This window comes from Lemur catta, chromosome 7, assembly GCF_020740605.2.
Source record: "Lemur catta isolate mLemCat1 chromosome 7, mLemCat1.pri, whole genome shotgun sequence".
In the NCBI taxonomy this organism is placed as follows: domain Eukaryota; kingdom Metazoa; phylum Chordata; class Mammalia; order Primates; family Lemuridae; genus Lemur; species Lemur catta.
Window position 1 is genome coordinate 25,818,249 of NC_059134.1, and position 17,163 is coordinate 25,835,411.

General features: G+C 39.2%; 1 protein-coding gene across 11 annotated transcripts in view; it reads left to right on the forward strand.

Annotated features, from left to right (window-relative positions):
- Positions 1 to 17,163, forward strand: part of USP28 (ubiquitin specific peptidase 28) — a 58,366-nt gene that overhangs the window by 26,374 nt on the left and 14,829 nt on the right. For 8 of the 11 annotated variants that reach the window (XM_045556536.1, XM_045556534.1, XM_045556538.1 and 5 more), the window contains 10 exons: positions 119 to 278; positions 4,673 to 4,759; positions 5,425 to 5,562; positions 6,523 to 6,596; positions 7,632 to 7,711; positions 9,167 to 9,315; positions 11,024 to 11,151; positions 12,143 to 12,238; positions 14,129 to 14,308; positions 16,485 to 16,693. In XM_045556536.1, coding sequence (XP_045412492.1) covers positions 119 to 278; positions 4,673 to 4,759; positions 5,425 to 5,562; positions 6,523 to 6,596; positions 7,632 to 7,711; positions 9,167 to 9,315; positions 11,024 to 11,151; positions 12,143 to 12,238; positions 14,129 to 14,308; positions 16,485 to 16,693 — 1,301 coding nt within the window. The remainder of the gene's footprint in view (positions 1 to 118; positions 279 to 4,672; positions 4,760 to 5,424; positions 5,563 to 6,522; positions 6,597 to 7,631; positions 7,712 to 9,166; positions 9,316 to 11,023; positions 11,152 to 12,142; positions 12,239 to 14,128; positions 14,309 to 16,484; positions 16,694 to 17,163) is intronic. The other 3 variants (XM_045556535.1, XM_045556540.1, XM_045556542.1) reach the window with 1 other exon arrangement.

Sequence of the window (17,163 nt, forward strand, 5' to 3'; positions counted from 1 at the left end):
TACCCACTAAATAGTTTTTCTGGCATTTTGAATTACCTATGAAAGGTTACCAACATCCTCCGTAGAGTATATTGTTTTTTAACTATTTTCTTTTTTGATGTATGTTGGCACGATATAGGATGCATGAGGCAACCTCAGCAGAAACTAAGCGCTCAAAGAGAAAACGCTGTGAAGTCTGGGGAGAAAATCCCAATCCCAATGACTGGAGGAGAGTTGATGGTTGGCCAGTTGGGCTGAAAAATGTTGGCAATACATGTTGGTTTAGTGCTGTTATTCAGGTATGATATTTTTATGAGACAACTGTGTCATCTGGAAATAACTTGTAATTGATTAAACTGAAATGTGAGAAACACAGCTTTCAAAAAACTAAAACAGATATATAAAACTGGGGAGTTTTTCCTTTGGCATTATCGTGCTTTGGATTTAGACACTGTGATGTCAGAACTAAAACCAAAACAAAATCTTCTGTTGTTGTAAATGTATTTACCGAATAGGTGTTTCAGATCAGCATTTAGTGACTGCTGTGTTAAGGCAGAGCGTGAGTGAATAAGGAGAACTGAGGTGTGGGAGGCTGTCGTAGCTGTCAGGAGGGAACCAGTGGTGGCCTTGAGTAGAGGAGTGGCAGAAGTCACGCAAGGAGAGAAGTGAACACATTCCTGGGGTCCTGAGGAGAGCAAACCTACAGGAGTTGGTAAACGATTGGATGTAGGATATATGCATTCGAGAGCTGAGAAAGACTGCAGGGTTTCTAGGGTGAGTAAACAGGTGGATTAAGGTGCCATTTGACACTGTAGGGGAGGGGGAATAATTAGGATGTGTGTCAGGAGTGGATTTCAGTTCAGTTTTAGACCTGCTGACTTTCAGGTGCCTGTGCAAATCTTCCACAGGAAGATGCCGTGTAGGCAGTTAATTACGTGAATCTAGTTCAGATAAAAGTTCTGGGCTGCAGATACAATGTTGAAAATCAGTATCATATAGATGGTAATAAAGGCAAGGGAGGGAATGAATTCACCTAGAGAGTAGTGGCCTCTAGAAGTAACTCCTGGCACCTTAAACTTCACATGGCCACACTGCAGCCCTTGAGCCCCACCCTGCAGTCTTCTCCAGCATGGTACATGGCGTCAATGCAGCTGCTCAAGCCAAACATGGAATTTTCCCTTTCCACACATACAGCATTCAGCTTCTGTATGCCTGGCACTGTTTTAGGCTCTAGGGAAATAGCAGTAAATAAAGCAAAGCCCCTACTCTTGTGGCATGTACTTTGAAAAGAGTGGAACAGACAGTAAACAAAACATGTATCAGGTGGTGGTAAGTATTGTAAAGACGAATGGCAGTGGGGGCTACAGAGGATTCAGCTGGGGGAGGGCAGTCAGGGACAACTTTGCGGAGAAGGCAGGCATTCGAGCAGAGGCCTGGAGGTGGCTGGGGAATGAGGAGGGACATTTCAGAAAGAGGAAACAGCAAGTAAAAAGACCGAGGTTCAGCAGCTTTGCTGATAATGTTTGAGAAATAGCACGACAGCTAGAACTGAGTGATCCAGAACCAAGAGCCATGGGGTGAGAAAGGTGGTGGAGGTGGGGTGGGGCAGCTTGGGGTCATGATGAGGGTTTGGGAATTACCTATGACATGGGAAAGTATTGGAAGGTTTGGAGCAGAAAAGTGATACAGGGGCGGAGAGAGAGAGAGAGAAAATGAACCTCCCCAGATTCACATCGCCCTCCGCCTTCACTCCTATGGAGAAGTTGAGAAGAGCTGGCAGACCCAGAGGATGACTGGGAAACGTTTTCTGAGACAGCATGAGAGGGTAGGATGGAGAGCATGTGGGGAGGCTTGGCCCTGCCAAGGAAAGGGGCAAGGCAGTATGGGAAGGGAGAAGGAAGAAAGGATGGCTGTACATTAAAGCTGAAATACTGTCTAATGCTCTTTTTTCCCTCTGTGAAATAAGCAGCCATCTTTTGAGACAGTGACAGTCAGATTTTAAAGGGAGTGGAAGTTTGAAATAGTTGTTGGAGATAGTGGGAATACCAGTCAGCACCAGAGTACAATAGTAGAATTTCTAAAAATTTGAAGGTCTGCTTGAGGTTGTTGACCTTGAATGTATGGTGATATGAGAATGTTCTGTTTTTTCAGGCCTTTGTCTTAGCAGCACTCTGAAGCTCTTAGTGGGAAATTCAGCTCACTTAGGTTGGAGGGTTTGCTGGGTGTGTGATGAAAGGACAAAGAGCAGTCCTGAGAATTTAAGAAGGGTAGTTAAGACCATGGGATCAAAGCAAGGTTGAGAGAAATAGAGATACAATGGAACTAATGGTTAAGGAGCAAGGAAAGGGGTCAGTTTGCTTGGGTCCCTGCTGACGTCAAAGAACAATTGTCCTGTTGATAATTGGACAGAGAGTGTCAGAAGTCATGGCCTAAGAGTGGGTTTTTATGAGTATATGACCCGAGAATTGGCACATTTCAGGTGTTGACATATCCCAGGTGTGGCCTGGGCTGTGGGTGTAGAGATGGAGTGGAAGAGTATGTCACTAGAGATAAGATGCTCAAGAAACCAAGAGGTCCTCAGACTGGATGGGTGTACATGAGTTCCCTCAGCAAACAGCTGAACACCTACCCTGTGTCTAGCGGTGTTCTAGGACCTTGACGTAGAAGTGAACAGAACAAAGACAGCTGTGCCCTCATGGGACCTGCATTCTCCTGAGGTGAGATGGACGATGAACAATAAACTAAAAAACTAACTGAATGATTAGCTGTGTGGCAGGTGAGTTGGTAGAGGAATTTCTGGAGGCAGGGGGACCATGCACAGCGATCCTGGTGAGCAGTGATGGGTACCGATGGGGAGAGGGGGCTATAAAGAGCCCCAGAGGCAGAGGCCAAGGGACTTGTGACTTACTACATAGGAATGGTTAAGAGAGGAAAATGATTCAGAGATTATCCTGACATTCAAACTTTGATGACAGGAGGAGAAGAAGGAGGTAATTAAGTGATGAAGAGAACACAGAAGCAGCAGCTGTTGGAGAAAGAATCATGTTGCTAATGGGTTGGGAAATGTGGGTAATATTAGTTCACACTTTAGTTTTTAAGAATAATGGCATCTTTGGGGAAAGCCAGATTTTGGTAAAGGTTGAGAGGTGGCATGAAGTGACTGAGAATGTAAAGCCATTTTTCTCATGGTAGAACAGAAGCTCTGGAGAATGTTGTAGGGAAGCCAGCAGTGGGAATGGAGGTGTGCTGGGTAGACGGGTGCGGTGGGAAGAGAGCGTGGCTGAGGATAGGGCTGACCAGCCTAGCCCTGACTCCACATAGAACTCTGGTGCAGTGTCATGACCTGGTTTTAAATTTCCAGTTCAGTTGTATACTCACCCTGTTGGCTGTGTCCCCACCAGGGCTCATGATAGAGTGAGGGAAGCCGGAGAGGTGGCCCGTGGCCACTAGTCAGATACTGCCACTTTGACTATACCTGGGTTTTTTTGAATTCCAAGAAACTATTTTATTTAGTTCTGATTCCAAAGTTTTGCCATTGTCTACCTGGGATGCTGCTTCAAGTGTTCAGTGTGTAGGCCTGAGGGATTTTTTGATTTGAGGAATATGTTGGGATGAGGAGTTATATTCATATAAGGGATGTTTTAAAAAAAATTAACTTAGAGAAATATTTGTAGTGGAAAAATGTGTGATTTACATATAATAAAAAAAAATCCTCCCCAGTTTTGCTCACCAGAGATGTCTGCTCTTAAACTTTTAATTCAATATTTATGACAAAGAGTGGAGAATGGTGAACACTCCTGTACTCACCACCTGGTTTAAGAAGTAAATGTGAGGCCAGATGCGGTGGCTCACACCTGTACTCCTAGCACTCTGGGAAGCTGAGGCAGGAGGATCACTTGAACTCAGGAGTTCGAAACCAGCCTGAGCAAGAGTGAGACTTTGTCTCTACTAAAAATAGAAATATTAGCCGGCTTTGTGGTGTGTGCCTGTAGTCCCAGCTCCTTGGGAGGCTGAGGCAGTAGGATCACTTGAGCCCAGGAGTGTAAGGTTGCAGTGAGCTATGGTGACACCACTGTGCTCTACCCCAGTTATAGAGCGGGACTCTGTCTTAAAAAAAAAAGAGTGACAAATCTCTGTGCTCTTGTGTTCCTGTTGTCATATTCTCCCTCCCCCACAGAGAGATCCACACATGTATATCTCCTCAGACAACATACAGTAGTTTTATATGTCATTAAACTTAATAGAAACAGTATAATACTCTGTTTTCTGTAACTTTTTTTCACTCAAAATATTTCTGGAATTTATCCATGTTGATACACGTAGCACTTGTCTGTTTTTTTCACTGCTGTACAATAGTTCATTTTATGAAACCATTTTTCTACAATATTATTTAATGACTACTTAATAGTCTATTCTATAAATGTAGTCTAGTTTATTCAGTCTATTCCTTTTGTTAAGCATTAGGTTGCTTCTATTTTTTTTTTTTACCTAAAAGGATTAATATTCTTTCATCTTAATTTTTGTACATAACCATTATTATTTCCTTAGAAATAACAGAAGTAGATTTGCTAGGTTGACACTTGTATATACTTTTAAATATGAAAGAAAATATTTAAAGTGAAAGAAATATTTTTTTTTTACCGCAGTTATTTTGAAAGAAAGGCTACAAATCCATTTCTTTCTTTCTTTTCAGTCCCTCTTTCAGTTGCCTGAATTTCGAAGACTTGTTCTCAGCTATAGTCTGCCACAAAATGTCCTTGAAAATTGTCGCAGTCACACGGTAAGTTGGTGTTGAGGAATTTCTTCAGTGTTGGTTAGTTCCTTTCATCCCAAAGACTTCTAAATTTTTGGCTAAAGCTGATAACTGTGATACTCTTTGGCTTGTGCTAGTTTTTCCTTTCGTTTCCACATGGCTCTTTTCTCTTTGTGACAAGAAATAAGGGTTTGCAAAATGAGAAAATTAGAAAAAACTTCCAAGAAAGTGCAGGTGGGGAGGGTCTGAATACCTGTTTCTCTCTGTGTTGTCCTTCACTCCTCCTTAGCTGCTTGGCCAAGTGATGCAGAAGGGATGACCCAGGGCCAGAGGCCTGGATCTTCTTGGAAGAGGTTTGAGTCTGTCCTTGTTAAAGGGCAGAGCCTCCTCCCAGCGATCCACCCCTTACCAGGGTATCACCTTGGTGTGCAGTGCCTCTTCCTCACTGGAGCATAGGCAGCAGTTTCAGAAAGTGGACTTTTCTGTTTTTCCATCAGTATTATCTCTCTGGCTCCTACATAGTTATTCTGCAGTTTAGAGTAACCCTCTATATTCCTTATCAGAGTCCCTACAACATAGTTTGAGACCAGTCTCTGACATAGACCTAGGTAAATATAAATTAAGGCGTAATTACTGACAGTTTTTCCCTTTAAATGTTCTGATTTTCCAAGTAAGTGCTGTGTTTTCTATAGGACAAGAGAAATATCATGTTTATGCAAGAGCTTCAGTATTTGTTTGCTCTGATGATGGGATCAAATCGAAAATTTGTGGACCCTTCAGCAGCCCTGGATCTGTTAAAGGGAGCATTCCGATCATCTGAGGAACAGCAGGTACAAAAGAAGCTTCGTTCTTGTCTTGTTTCCCCCCAAACTCTATAGAGTTTGAAGTCATGCCCTATTAACATGACTGTGATGGTGCTTTGTTTCAGCTGTGTAACAAGGGGTGAACATGAGTCAGCAGGACTGTGGGTTCCTGTTTTTGCCTTTTATTTTGCCTACAGAACAGGTGGGGAGGGAGGGAGCCCCGTGTGTTCATCAGAGAGGGTGTGTGAGAGTGCGTGTGCTGGCAGTTCTAAAGAGAAGAAATGGGAGAAAGGATAGTAGACTTTTACAAGGGCTGTTGCAGTAGGATGAAGGAGATTGGAAAATATCTCAATGAGCCATAGCAAAGTGTCACCAGGAAAAGTAGTTCTTTGCACCTTTGTCTTGGGATGGCCCAGATGGAAATCCAGTTTTTAAAACTAAACCCAAAAGCAGCTTTTCTGAGCAATCTTTCTCTTCTAGATTTCAACACTTTCGTTTCTCTACCTCCTATTAGAAAGTAAAGATTATATCACAATTATATCAGATTCTTCCTTGTATAAATTTAAAATTTTTTTCTCTATCTAAAGGTGTTACAGTTCTACAGAATTCTCAAGACATTTCGTAAAAGTTTTCTTTCTCTATTCAGATCTTATATTCTAGAAAACTACAGACTGTTTTGGGGGCCTTTTTTTCAAAAGCCTTAATTGGAAGATTTTGTTTTTCTTTCTCTGTCACAAATAGATGTGACTAGAAGTGGTAGAGTTCCAATTTCCTTCTAGCCACAACTTAGTCAGAGGTTGCCTAATGCACCTTCTGTTTTATCTGTACTAGCTGGGTTCCAGTGTTGCAGTGTCTTTATATTTGGCCCTAGAAAAGAAAGAACTTTCATAGTAGAATCGTATTTCATTGGTGGGATAAGGGCAAATTTTCATTTCCCTAAGCGTAGTGTTGGTTCTAACTCTTATGCAATTTGTGCCTCTCTTATAGCAAGATGTGAGTGAATTCACACACAAGCTCCTGGATTGGCTAGAGGACGCATTCCAGCTAGCTGTTAATGTTAAGTGAGTGTTGAGGGTTTGTTTGTACATCCTTCCTACTCACAGTGGGTCAGTGATAATTAGGACATGGGGGGAAAGTTAAGTCTTCTTAAGTAAAAATTGCTGGTTTTTACCAAACCTCATGGGGTAACCACCGAGTTACTCCTCACTGTGTATCCCCATTGCCTTTGGCTTCCCCCTCTGAGGATGTAGCTGATCACTTTAACCTGCAACTTTTTAATTAAAAGGGCCATAATGGTTAACTTTGTTGAAGACATACCATGTACTGTAAAATGTTTTTTTAAAAAGGTCAAATCAACCCTAGATGTGAACATGGTTGTATAATATAGATACATTAAATTCAATCTAAGACCACTTTTGAATTCTACTTAGAATGTGTCCAGAATAGGGTTTAATCATTTCAGTCACTAATAAAAGTGAAATTTAGGGCAAAGAATATACATATATGTCTTTCCTAATACAGATGTTGAGAAGTTTGTTTTCTAAATAGTTTTAATTCTGGGTAGAAAAATTATATTAAATATATCATCAAATAGCTTTGCAGATAGCAACTAACTTAATAATTTAAGATGGGCTAGTAAAAAAATAACAAATTTCATTTCTTTTACGCTACTGAGAAAACTTTTCTGTATTTATTTGCAAAACTGCACAAGGGAGTCCATTCTTATCTCCATACTATTTCTATACCCTGTATATGTCTATTGTTGGCTATAAATGTGTATATTGAATGCATGCAAATGCATGTATTTATCTGCATGTGTGACTCCTATCTAAAGGACTTTTAGACTATTAGACTTTAAGCTCCTTAAGGCCAGGGATCATGCCTTACTGTCTTTGTGTCTTCAGAGTTTAACCCAATGCCAGGCATATACTTGTTCAACAAATTTTTGAACTGAACTAATCTGCTACTTACTTTAAACCATACCTGGCTCCTTGGGGTTGATGAAAATATACTATTTTTGCCTTTGGATGATACTTTGATTTTGTGTAGTGCATATCTTATCCAGATGATCCAGAATTGTCTCCCTTTCTTAAAAGCAGCAATCCCAGGAACAAATCTGAAAATCCAATGGTGCAGCTGTTCTATGGTACTTTCCTGACCGAAGGGGTTCGTGAAGGTAAATTCTCTGCTCTAAATGTTGATTCTAGGCCTGTGACCGTATCTTTATTACTATGTCCCTTTTAGGAGGCAGTATAACGAAAAGCTTGAGAGTCAGACTAGCCAAGGTCTGAATTTTGGTTTTGCTCTTAGTATCTGTTTAATCGTGGACAAACTCTGTGAGCCCCAGGATCCCCAGTCTCTTCATCTGTGAAATGTGTGTCATCTTTAGTTGTCATATAAAACTGTATCATATTTGCATAGCCCACATCTGGCATTAATGTCAGGCACATAGTAATGTCACTCAGTTTTCTGTGTTGTTGTTTACCATGTAATATCTAATATCAAAAAGTTTTATTGAGTTACACTGCCAAAAATGCTTGTCTGCTCTAGAGGTTTATCTAAGCCGCATGCTGGACACATAACTTTTTTTTAACTATGGAGAATTTTGACCACACACAAAAAGAGCAATATAAAAACTCCCATTGGCTGGGCACAATGGCTCACATCTATAATCCTACTACTCTGGGAGGTCAAGGTGGGAGGATTGCTTGAGCTCAGGAGTTCGAGACCATCCTGAGCAAGAGCTAGACCCTGTCTCTACAAAAAATAGAAAAATTAGCTGGGTGAGCTGTGGTGATGCCACTGCACTCTAGCCTGAGTGACAGAGTAAGACCCTGTCTCAGAAACAAAAAAATAAAACCTATGAACCCAGCAACCATTAGTCCACAGCCAGTCATTCCCTGCCTTACCCCTATCTACTCGTACCCCTCTGATATTCTTTATAAAACACAACCAAGTACTGCTACCACTCCAAAGCATAGCATTTTAAAATATCCAGTCAGTGTTCAAATTTCCAATTTGCCTACATAATTTTAAAAAGAGAGAATTTATTTTTACAGTTTGTTTTAGTAAGGATTCAAATGTGATTCATTTATGACTGGTTGATACATCTTTTAAGTCTCTTGAATATCTGTAGAGACTCCTCCTCCATCCTTCTTTCCTTGAAATGTATTTTTTGGAGAAACTGGGTTTTTGGTCTATGGTATTAATATTTCCCACAGTCTGAAAATTTTTTGCTTGCACTCCCATGATGCATATTTAACATATTTTAGCATATTCCCCTCTACTCCTGTTCTTGTAAATTGATAGTTCGAACTCAAAATTTGACTAGATTCAGGTAAGGTTTTTTTTTTTTTTTTTTTTTTGGCAAAACCAAGTCACAGGTGGTGGGAAGGTCTTTGATCAGGAGGCTCATAATGTTTGATTATCTTTCTTTTTGCAGTGTTAGCGGTTATTGACGTCAATGCTTGGATCCACTGGGTCATTAGAGGTTGCCATATAGGTTTAAGTGCATTTCTAACCAGTTCTCAGGAGGTTGCTGAATTTAAGGTTATTTTCTCTGGGGTGCCAGAAAATAGGCTTTAGATGGTTGTAGTGATGTCTTTAAAAATCAGTCTTTCTCTTTGCCTAGGAAAGCCCTTCTGTAACAACGAGACCTTTGGCCAGTATCCTCTTCAGGTAAATGGTTATCACAACTTAGACGAATGTTTGGAAGGGGCCATGGTGGAGGGTGACATTGAGCTTCTTCCCTCTGATCATTCAGTGAAGTATGGACAAGAGGTAAGACGCACACTTTTATTGGTTGTGCCAGTGACAAAGCCAGTTAAGGACTGAGCTTTCAGGCAGATTCATTTCCCATCACATATTAAGTAACTTTATACTTACAAAAGAACTTGAGTTTCTCTTAAGTCTCTCATCAGTTGATGTGAGTCAGCCAGTCTTAGTACTTTGATAAATAAACCCTTTACTACAATTATGAATTTGAGTCAGTCATGTAAAGGTTGTATGCTGCTTCTGATGTTTTAAGTATGATTAAGTTTCTCTCTTTCTGTTGAAGCCTACCTGTACCTGAGTAGGGAGAACCCACTGCCTCCATATTTTCGGAGGGTAAAAGTACAGTGATTAACTCCTATGGTATGCCATTTAGAATATTTTGCCTGTCATAGTATTTGCCATTCTCAATTTTCAATTCTGCCTTTGCTTTTAACATTTTTTAAATTTAATTTTTATTCATTTATTTATTTACTTTTGTGGGTTGGAAAGAAAGAGGGGAAGTTAGAGGGAGAGCAAGGGTAATTAATATCTCAAAATTCTAGTTGGGTTAAGAATTAGGGAGTGGCATTTGTAGCTTAATTGTTAACACTACATAGTTTGGATTGTTCTCCTTTCATTGTACATTTTGAGACAAAATTGTGACTTTTCTAAGAGTTCAACTCAGTAATTTTTAAAGGAGAAAGTAGAGCTTTCTTGAATTAAAATAGGAAGCCTAATATGAGCCTTGTGTAAGTTTATTATCTGTGAAGCAGTGTTGGAACTCAGGGAGAGCTACTGCTTCCCTGGCTTTTCAAGGAAAGAGCTAATTCCTGATGGGAAGCATATCATCTGTACCATCTATGCAGACCTAATGCATTCCCTTATGAGAGAGGGAATGTTCACTAGCTTCTTGGACTTCTGGAGACCTATATTCAAGGATGAGAACTTTTTATAAAAATAAAACAAAAACAAATAAAATTATCGTGCTTGTTTAGAATTATTCCTGACATAGTTATACAGGCTATCTGAATTCACCTCGTTGTGCCGACAGGGTATCTGAAGAGAACACTGTCGGCACTTTTGGTAAAGGGAACATTTCATAGGAACCTGTGGCATACAGGTGAATTGCACAGAAATGCCTTTCCTGGTTTAGCTTTTCCTCACCCACGATCGGTGACAGTTGAAATCTTTTTTTTATAAGTCTGTGATTTTCTTTTTTGAAGTCAAGGTAATAGCATTGTAGGTGGATTTGACTGGCTTCATTATGAGACATCTGTAAATTCTTAGAATTCAGAGATTTTTGTCAGAAACTTGAGAAATTATAAAATCATGAGGCTATTTCAAGTTTCCTTTTTAGACATGAAGGGGATTCAAATTTTGGTTAATAGAATGTAAATAGTACATAATATAAGTACACATATTAGTCTTTTTTAGCTGATCCGTGGAGACAGTTGTCTCCTTAGTTATGTGCTGCATGGATGATAATTTCTCATTCCTTGGTTAGGCCAGCTGTTTCCTTCAGGTTTTGAATACTGAGTCCTTCCTCTAAGAGGTTGTGATCCTAAGTGTTTATTTTCTTTAGTATTTGGGATAAAAAATGTTCTTCTATGAGTTTGATTTGGATATAGGTTCCATACCAAAAAAATAAAGTTTGATGAGGAATATTTTTAATCTGGCTGTTGTTATTTCCTAAAATTAATTTTTTTTGCTCCCGAATTGTTGCTCCTGACAATAGCGTTGGTTTACAAAGCTACCTCCAGTGTTGACCTTTGAACTCTCAAGATTTGAGTTCAATCAGTCTCTTGGGCAGCCAGAGAAAATTCACAATAAGCTGGAATTTCCTCAGATTATTTATATGGACAGGTGAGTTCTTGGTTGATTTTCTTCCTGATGTATTGCAACAGTAGAAATGAGCATGCACTAAGTATATGGTGCATAGGAATCACTGGGAAGTCTTGGTAATATGCAAATTTGAATTCAGTGGATACAGGTTGGGGCCGAAGAGTTTGCATTTCTAGACACTCCCAGGATGATGCTAATGATGCTTCTAAACTCTAGACAACAATTTGAATAGCGAGGCATTAGGTGAAAGCCCTGCTATTCTGGGAACAGTAGTAGGTACAGTATGTGGAAAGACTGTCCTTTCCCCTGTTGAATTACCTTGGCGCTTTCGTCAGAAATTTATTGAACGTATATTTATGGGTCTGTTTCTGGAGTTTCTGTTCTGTTTATTAGCTAATCTTATGCCAGTGCCACATTGTCTTTATTACTCTGGCTTTATTGTAAATCTTGACATCAGATAGTATGAATTCTTCAACTTTGTCTTACACATATTTCATTAAATTTATAATTTATGCTTTTGATATTATTATAAATGGCTTTTTAAAAATTACAGTTTTCTGTTTGTTCTTTATAAGTATATAGAAATATAATTGGCTTTTTTTAAAAGTTAGTTTTGTTTCCTTTGACCTTAATAAGCTGACTTACTAGCTCTGATGTGTTTTTGTAGATTTCTGGAGATTTTTTCACATAGGCAATCATGTCATTCACAACCAAAATGCAGCTTTACTTCTTCCTTTACTATCTTGTATGCCTTTTATTTCATTTTCTTGCCTTATTGCATTGGCTGTGCCTTCAGTAAAACATTTAATAGAAATGGAAAATCCTTGCTTTGTTTCTGAACTTAGGGCCGATACATCAGTCTTTCACTAGTAGGTATGATGCTAGCTGTGTATTTTTTGTAAATGTCCTTTGTCTGATTGAGGAAGTTTCCTTGTATCCCTAGCTTGTTGAAATTTTGTGTCATTAATGTCTTTAAGTATAAATTCTGTTTGTGGGATTATCATTTGCTTAGGTACATGTACAGGAGCAAGGAGCTTATTCGAAATAAGAGAGAATGTATTCGAAAGTTAAAGGAGGAAATAAAAGTTCTGCAGCAAAAACTCGAAAGGTAAGTTGTGGATACTATCATGCTTAGCAATGTAAAAGACAGAGAGTAGCATGTTGAAATCAGATCATTTGTTTATATTTAAAAATCAATTCAGAGTTTAAGTATTAACTAGAGGAGTTTATAATACAGCTAAGAAAAAATATTTCTGAGTGTGAAACAGTCTTTAAGATCAGCTAATATTATCCATGGGTAAATAGCAGTCCTAGGGGACTTGGTGACCCAAAGTCACCCAGTTAGTTACTAGCAGTGTACAGAGGAGGACCTGAGTTCTGATTTTATAGCTTTTTACTTTTTCTACTCCCCTTGGGTCTTTTTCACAAACATGAGAGAGACTATTGTCACAACGCACCAATTCACTTGTCTTGGAAAAGCAGTTTTTGAAGTGTCCAGGAAAGGTAAAAAATAATGCTGTTCTATCTAGAATAAGGCTCATTGATTAAAAGCATTAATTTTCTGATACATACAAAATCCTTTCTGTTACAGAGGAATCTTTGCTTTTCTTGATTGTTTTACACTGACTATTTCTGTGGAATCACCCTCCAAATTCCTTAGGGGGAATCAGTGTAATTTCTAGTCTAGATTGCATTAATTTAAGCATTTAAGAAGGAAATCCCATACATTGTCAGTGGCTCTTCCTCCTTTTATCTACTTACCAGTTTCCCTCCTACCACAACCCCGCCTCCACCCAGGCCCTTGCTAGGTCATTAATTTCCCTGAGGGGCGGCACTTTTCATACTAGGCTGGACCCTGGTATGGGTCATGCTGGACCCAAGATGGACCCTGCTCTCTACCCCAGCCACCACCATCTCAGCGTCCCTCTGTCTCAGGAAGAAACTAGGAGTGATGTGGCCAGTCATCCATTTGTCTTAATAGAGACTTAAGCTGAAGATTGAGTCATCAAATACTGTCCTGGAAGTGATTTATAGGACTCTAAGTGTGGCTGTATTTTACTTTAAAGATTCTGGTGATACTTTGTAAGCCTGGAAATTTTAAATTATATTTATAGAAGCAAACATACCTGATGTTTTATAGCTCAAAAATACTCAATTTACCAGTAGTCAGCAAGGCATTCTGAATTACTTAGATTGTAAAATAGAGTATAGGAGCATTTTTCTTAGTATGGTATTACTTTTGTTTTAAAATAAAATGACTTTCAAAATTTTATATAATTTTGGCTTTTTTATTTTTGTTTTTTTAAAAGGTACATATCTTTTTATGTATATATTCCTGGGAAAATATGTAAGCTTAAGCAACATAGACCCCATCTCTAAAATAAATAAATAAATAAAATATTATTTTGGTCACATACTTATTATTTACTCATCTCAAAGAAATCTTCAATAATTTATGCCTGGCCTGTGCCATTGAATGAGTGTATGAGTAATCGGGTACTTCAGACCCTTTAGAAGAAAGATTTGCCAATTTTCTTAAACCCTGACCATTATCAATACCTACTTCCCATTTCCAGCTTCCTTTCTTTCATTTCTCCATTATAAAGTAGTTGGTCTAAAGGACAGAAAAGACCTTTATGTACTAGCTCACCAGAATTTTTTTCAGATTTGGGTACTGGTAATACATCTATTTTCCTTTAAGGAACAATTTATTTTTATGACCAGAGCCTAAATGTGATATGACATCAAGAGAAAGCATAACTGGCATGTCTTTGATTAGGAGCCCATTTGAAATGCTTCCTGCTAGATATAAAACTTTAGATTGTTGGCATTTTTTGCTTTTGTAGTTAGAGAATTTTTACCTTACAGATTGTTAGAGGATAGCCATTAGGATTAAGCCTTTCCATTTGACTCCGTATGATGAACAGATCTTTTGTTAGCAAGTCGTGACATACAAAAGGGACTTGGGTGGTAGAGTACCACTGTCTTTGCCTCCTAGGTATGTGAAGTACGGCTCGGGCCCAGCTCGGTTCCCACTCCCGGACATGTTGAAATATGTTATTGAATTTGCTAGTACAAAACCTGCCTCAGAAAGCTGTCCACCTGAAAGTGACACTTGCATGACATTACCACTTTCTTCAGTGCATTGCCCAGTTTCTGACCTGACATCCAAGGAAAGGTAATACAAATAAATTTTTTAAATGGTATGTATCGTTTTTCTGGTTTAATTTAAACTATGTTCCATCTTTTTACCTGCTTTTTACTTATCCCATAAGAGCTCAGGAGCTGTGAGCTCTTTGTCTTAAAGGGAAGGATTTTGCCAGTTGTCACTTGGGTGAGAGTATTCATCATTCCCACCAGTGCACTTGTCTTGCCCACAGGATGGTTGGGATTATTTGAGCAGCTTCTCGATAGTGTTCATGCTCCACCCAGGCTACCTTGTTTTGAGCTACAAGCTAGCTGCCACTGAAGGCCTTTCTCAGAGGAAACCTCAAGCCCTGCTCTTCCAGAACATCTTATGCTCCCATCTGCTGTGAATTATCCATGACTAAGTAAACATTAAGAAAAGAGAGACTTATCCATGAACAGAAAATTAAAACATGGAAAAGAACTGGCTAGTCATTGAAGGAGGACAGCCCAGAGGGGCTTGTCCAGTGAAGACAGAGGGAAGCCACGTCACATGAGCCTTCTGGTTCTATTCCAGCTCAGCCACACACAACAGTATAGCATAAAGGAGCCACACGCGTTGCATCACATTTGATATGTGTGTCCTGGCAAATAAAAACACTGTTACTCAATTAAAAAGTTAAACTTTTATGTTAAAAAATCCAACTGTCTCCCTAAGACTCCCCCATGCACATATTAACATTTATTCATCCATATATGCTTAGAAATGCTTATCTGGTCAGAACATACGAAATGTTAAGAATGATTATCTCTAGGGGATGACGTGAATCTGGGTATAGCGGTGGGGAATTCTCTCATTCTTTATACTCTATGTGTGTTTTTTAATTTTTTTAAAAATAGAATGTTTTCATGTGTTTTGTGGAATATAAATGGTTTTAACTTTTTAAAAGTGGTGGGACAGGTCTTTTAATCAATTAAATAATATTGCTAGATATTATTAGATTTTAAAGTTGCAGGGACATGGTGTGTGTAATGTCTTCTGACATTGAGGTATCTGCTCTTTTACTTATTGGGTTTATTTTTCCATACATATGGGTCTTTGGGGAAAAGAGATTCCTCCATTATTTTGTGCATGGAGAGGGGAGGGTTTCTTTTTAAGTCAAAGCCAAAGGAATTTTATGTTTTCTTCAGTTTTGATGTGAAATGGAAACCTAAATACAATTAGAAGCTTATTTTATATTCTTGCTGATTTGTCTATGTTGTAGTTTTACTCTGACAATAGTTAATTAGTCAACAGTCCCCAACCTTTCTGGCACCAGGGACTGGTTCCATGGAAGACAGTTTTTCCACTGATGGGGTGGGGTTGGGGCAGGCAGAGCTCAGGTGGTGATGTCCAGGGTGATGTCCAGGGTGATGTGCGGCTACGTTCCTGACAGGCTGTAGCCAGCCTGGGGGGTGGGGACCACAGAATTAGTAGGTAAATTAACATTTGCTTTATGTACTTTATTCTGTTAGTTTACAGCAATAATGTAAAGAAGTTAATATTTACATTTTGTAAATGAGGTATTAGATTACATAGCAGAGGTTAATAATCACTTTTCCTTGGGTATTTAGCTCAGGAGTGGTAGTGCCGGGATTGTCTGACTTGAAGCCCTGCTCTCTGAACTCTCCCAAGGTGCCACTTGGTGTGCACCCCTTTGAGTTGCATGTTCAGCTGATGCTTCATTTTTCTTGCTTCTGTGTATCTTGTTCCTGGATGGATAGTCTCGCTTTATTTAGTTGCATCTTGGAAACTCTGTAGTTGATTCCTTGATTTTTTCCAGTCCCAGTCTTCTCTTTTCCATCTTCCTTCTTATTCTCTCTTCATGAGAAAGCATTATAATCACTGATTAGACAACATGCACCGAAGACTCAGGCAGATCTGCGTTTAAGTTCTTTTGTATCACCTGCTAGCTGGGTGAACTTGGGTAAGTTGCTTAATTTCTTTAAACCTTAGATTTGTAATTGGTAAAATAGGGTTAGTAATAGTATCTGTCTGATAAGCAAGTTGTGTTAAATGAGATGATGCATATAAAGAAAAAGTTTGGCTCAATAACTTTGCAGAATTAATACTCACTAAATAATATCTGTACTTTTCCATATAGCAGCTTGCTTTCCAAGACACGTTAATTTAGGCCAAGGTATCTTTTGGAAATTATCATATGAACATGACTTTTGTCTTCCTTCAGTGCAAGAACAGAAACCTCTTCTCAGGATGTTGAAAGCAGCTTTTCTTCTGAAGATTCTCTACACAAGTCTAAGCCACTTGTGTCTTCCCGGTCTTCCATGGAAAAAATGCCTACACACCCAGCTCCTCGAAAAGTCACAGACGAGGAGATAAACTTTGTTAAGACCTGTCTTCAGAGGTGGAGGAGTGAGATTGAACAAGATATACAAGGTTGGCTTTTGTAAAACTTGTCAGATAGTTACTCTTTACCTTTTCTGTTTGTTTGAATATTTGGGACTAAGGCACCTTGGGTACACTTCCTGCCATTGCTGTGCATGCTGTTTAATTTTGGCATGGTCATTGTGACTCCATTTGCATTTTTTTTTTTTTTCCTGAGACATGGTCTTGTATTGTTGCCTGGGCTGGAGTGCATCAGGTTCGCTCACAGCAACCTCAAACTCCTGGGCTCAAGCAATCCTCCCGCCTCAGCTTCCTGAGTAGCTGGGACTATAGGCATTTGCCACCACGCTCGGCTGATTTTTCTATTTTTTGTAGAAATGGGGTCTCACTCTTGCTCAGGCTAGTCTCAAACTCCTGGCCTCAAGCAATTCTCCCTCCTCGGTCTCCCAAAGTGCTGGGATTACAAGCATGAGATACTGTGCTCAGCCTTTTTTGCACTTTTAGTGCCCTGTAAGCTTAGT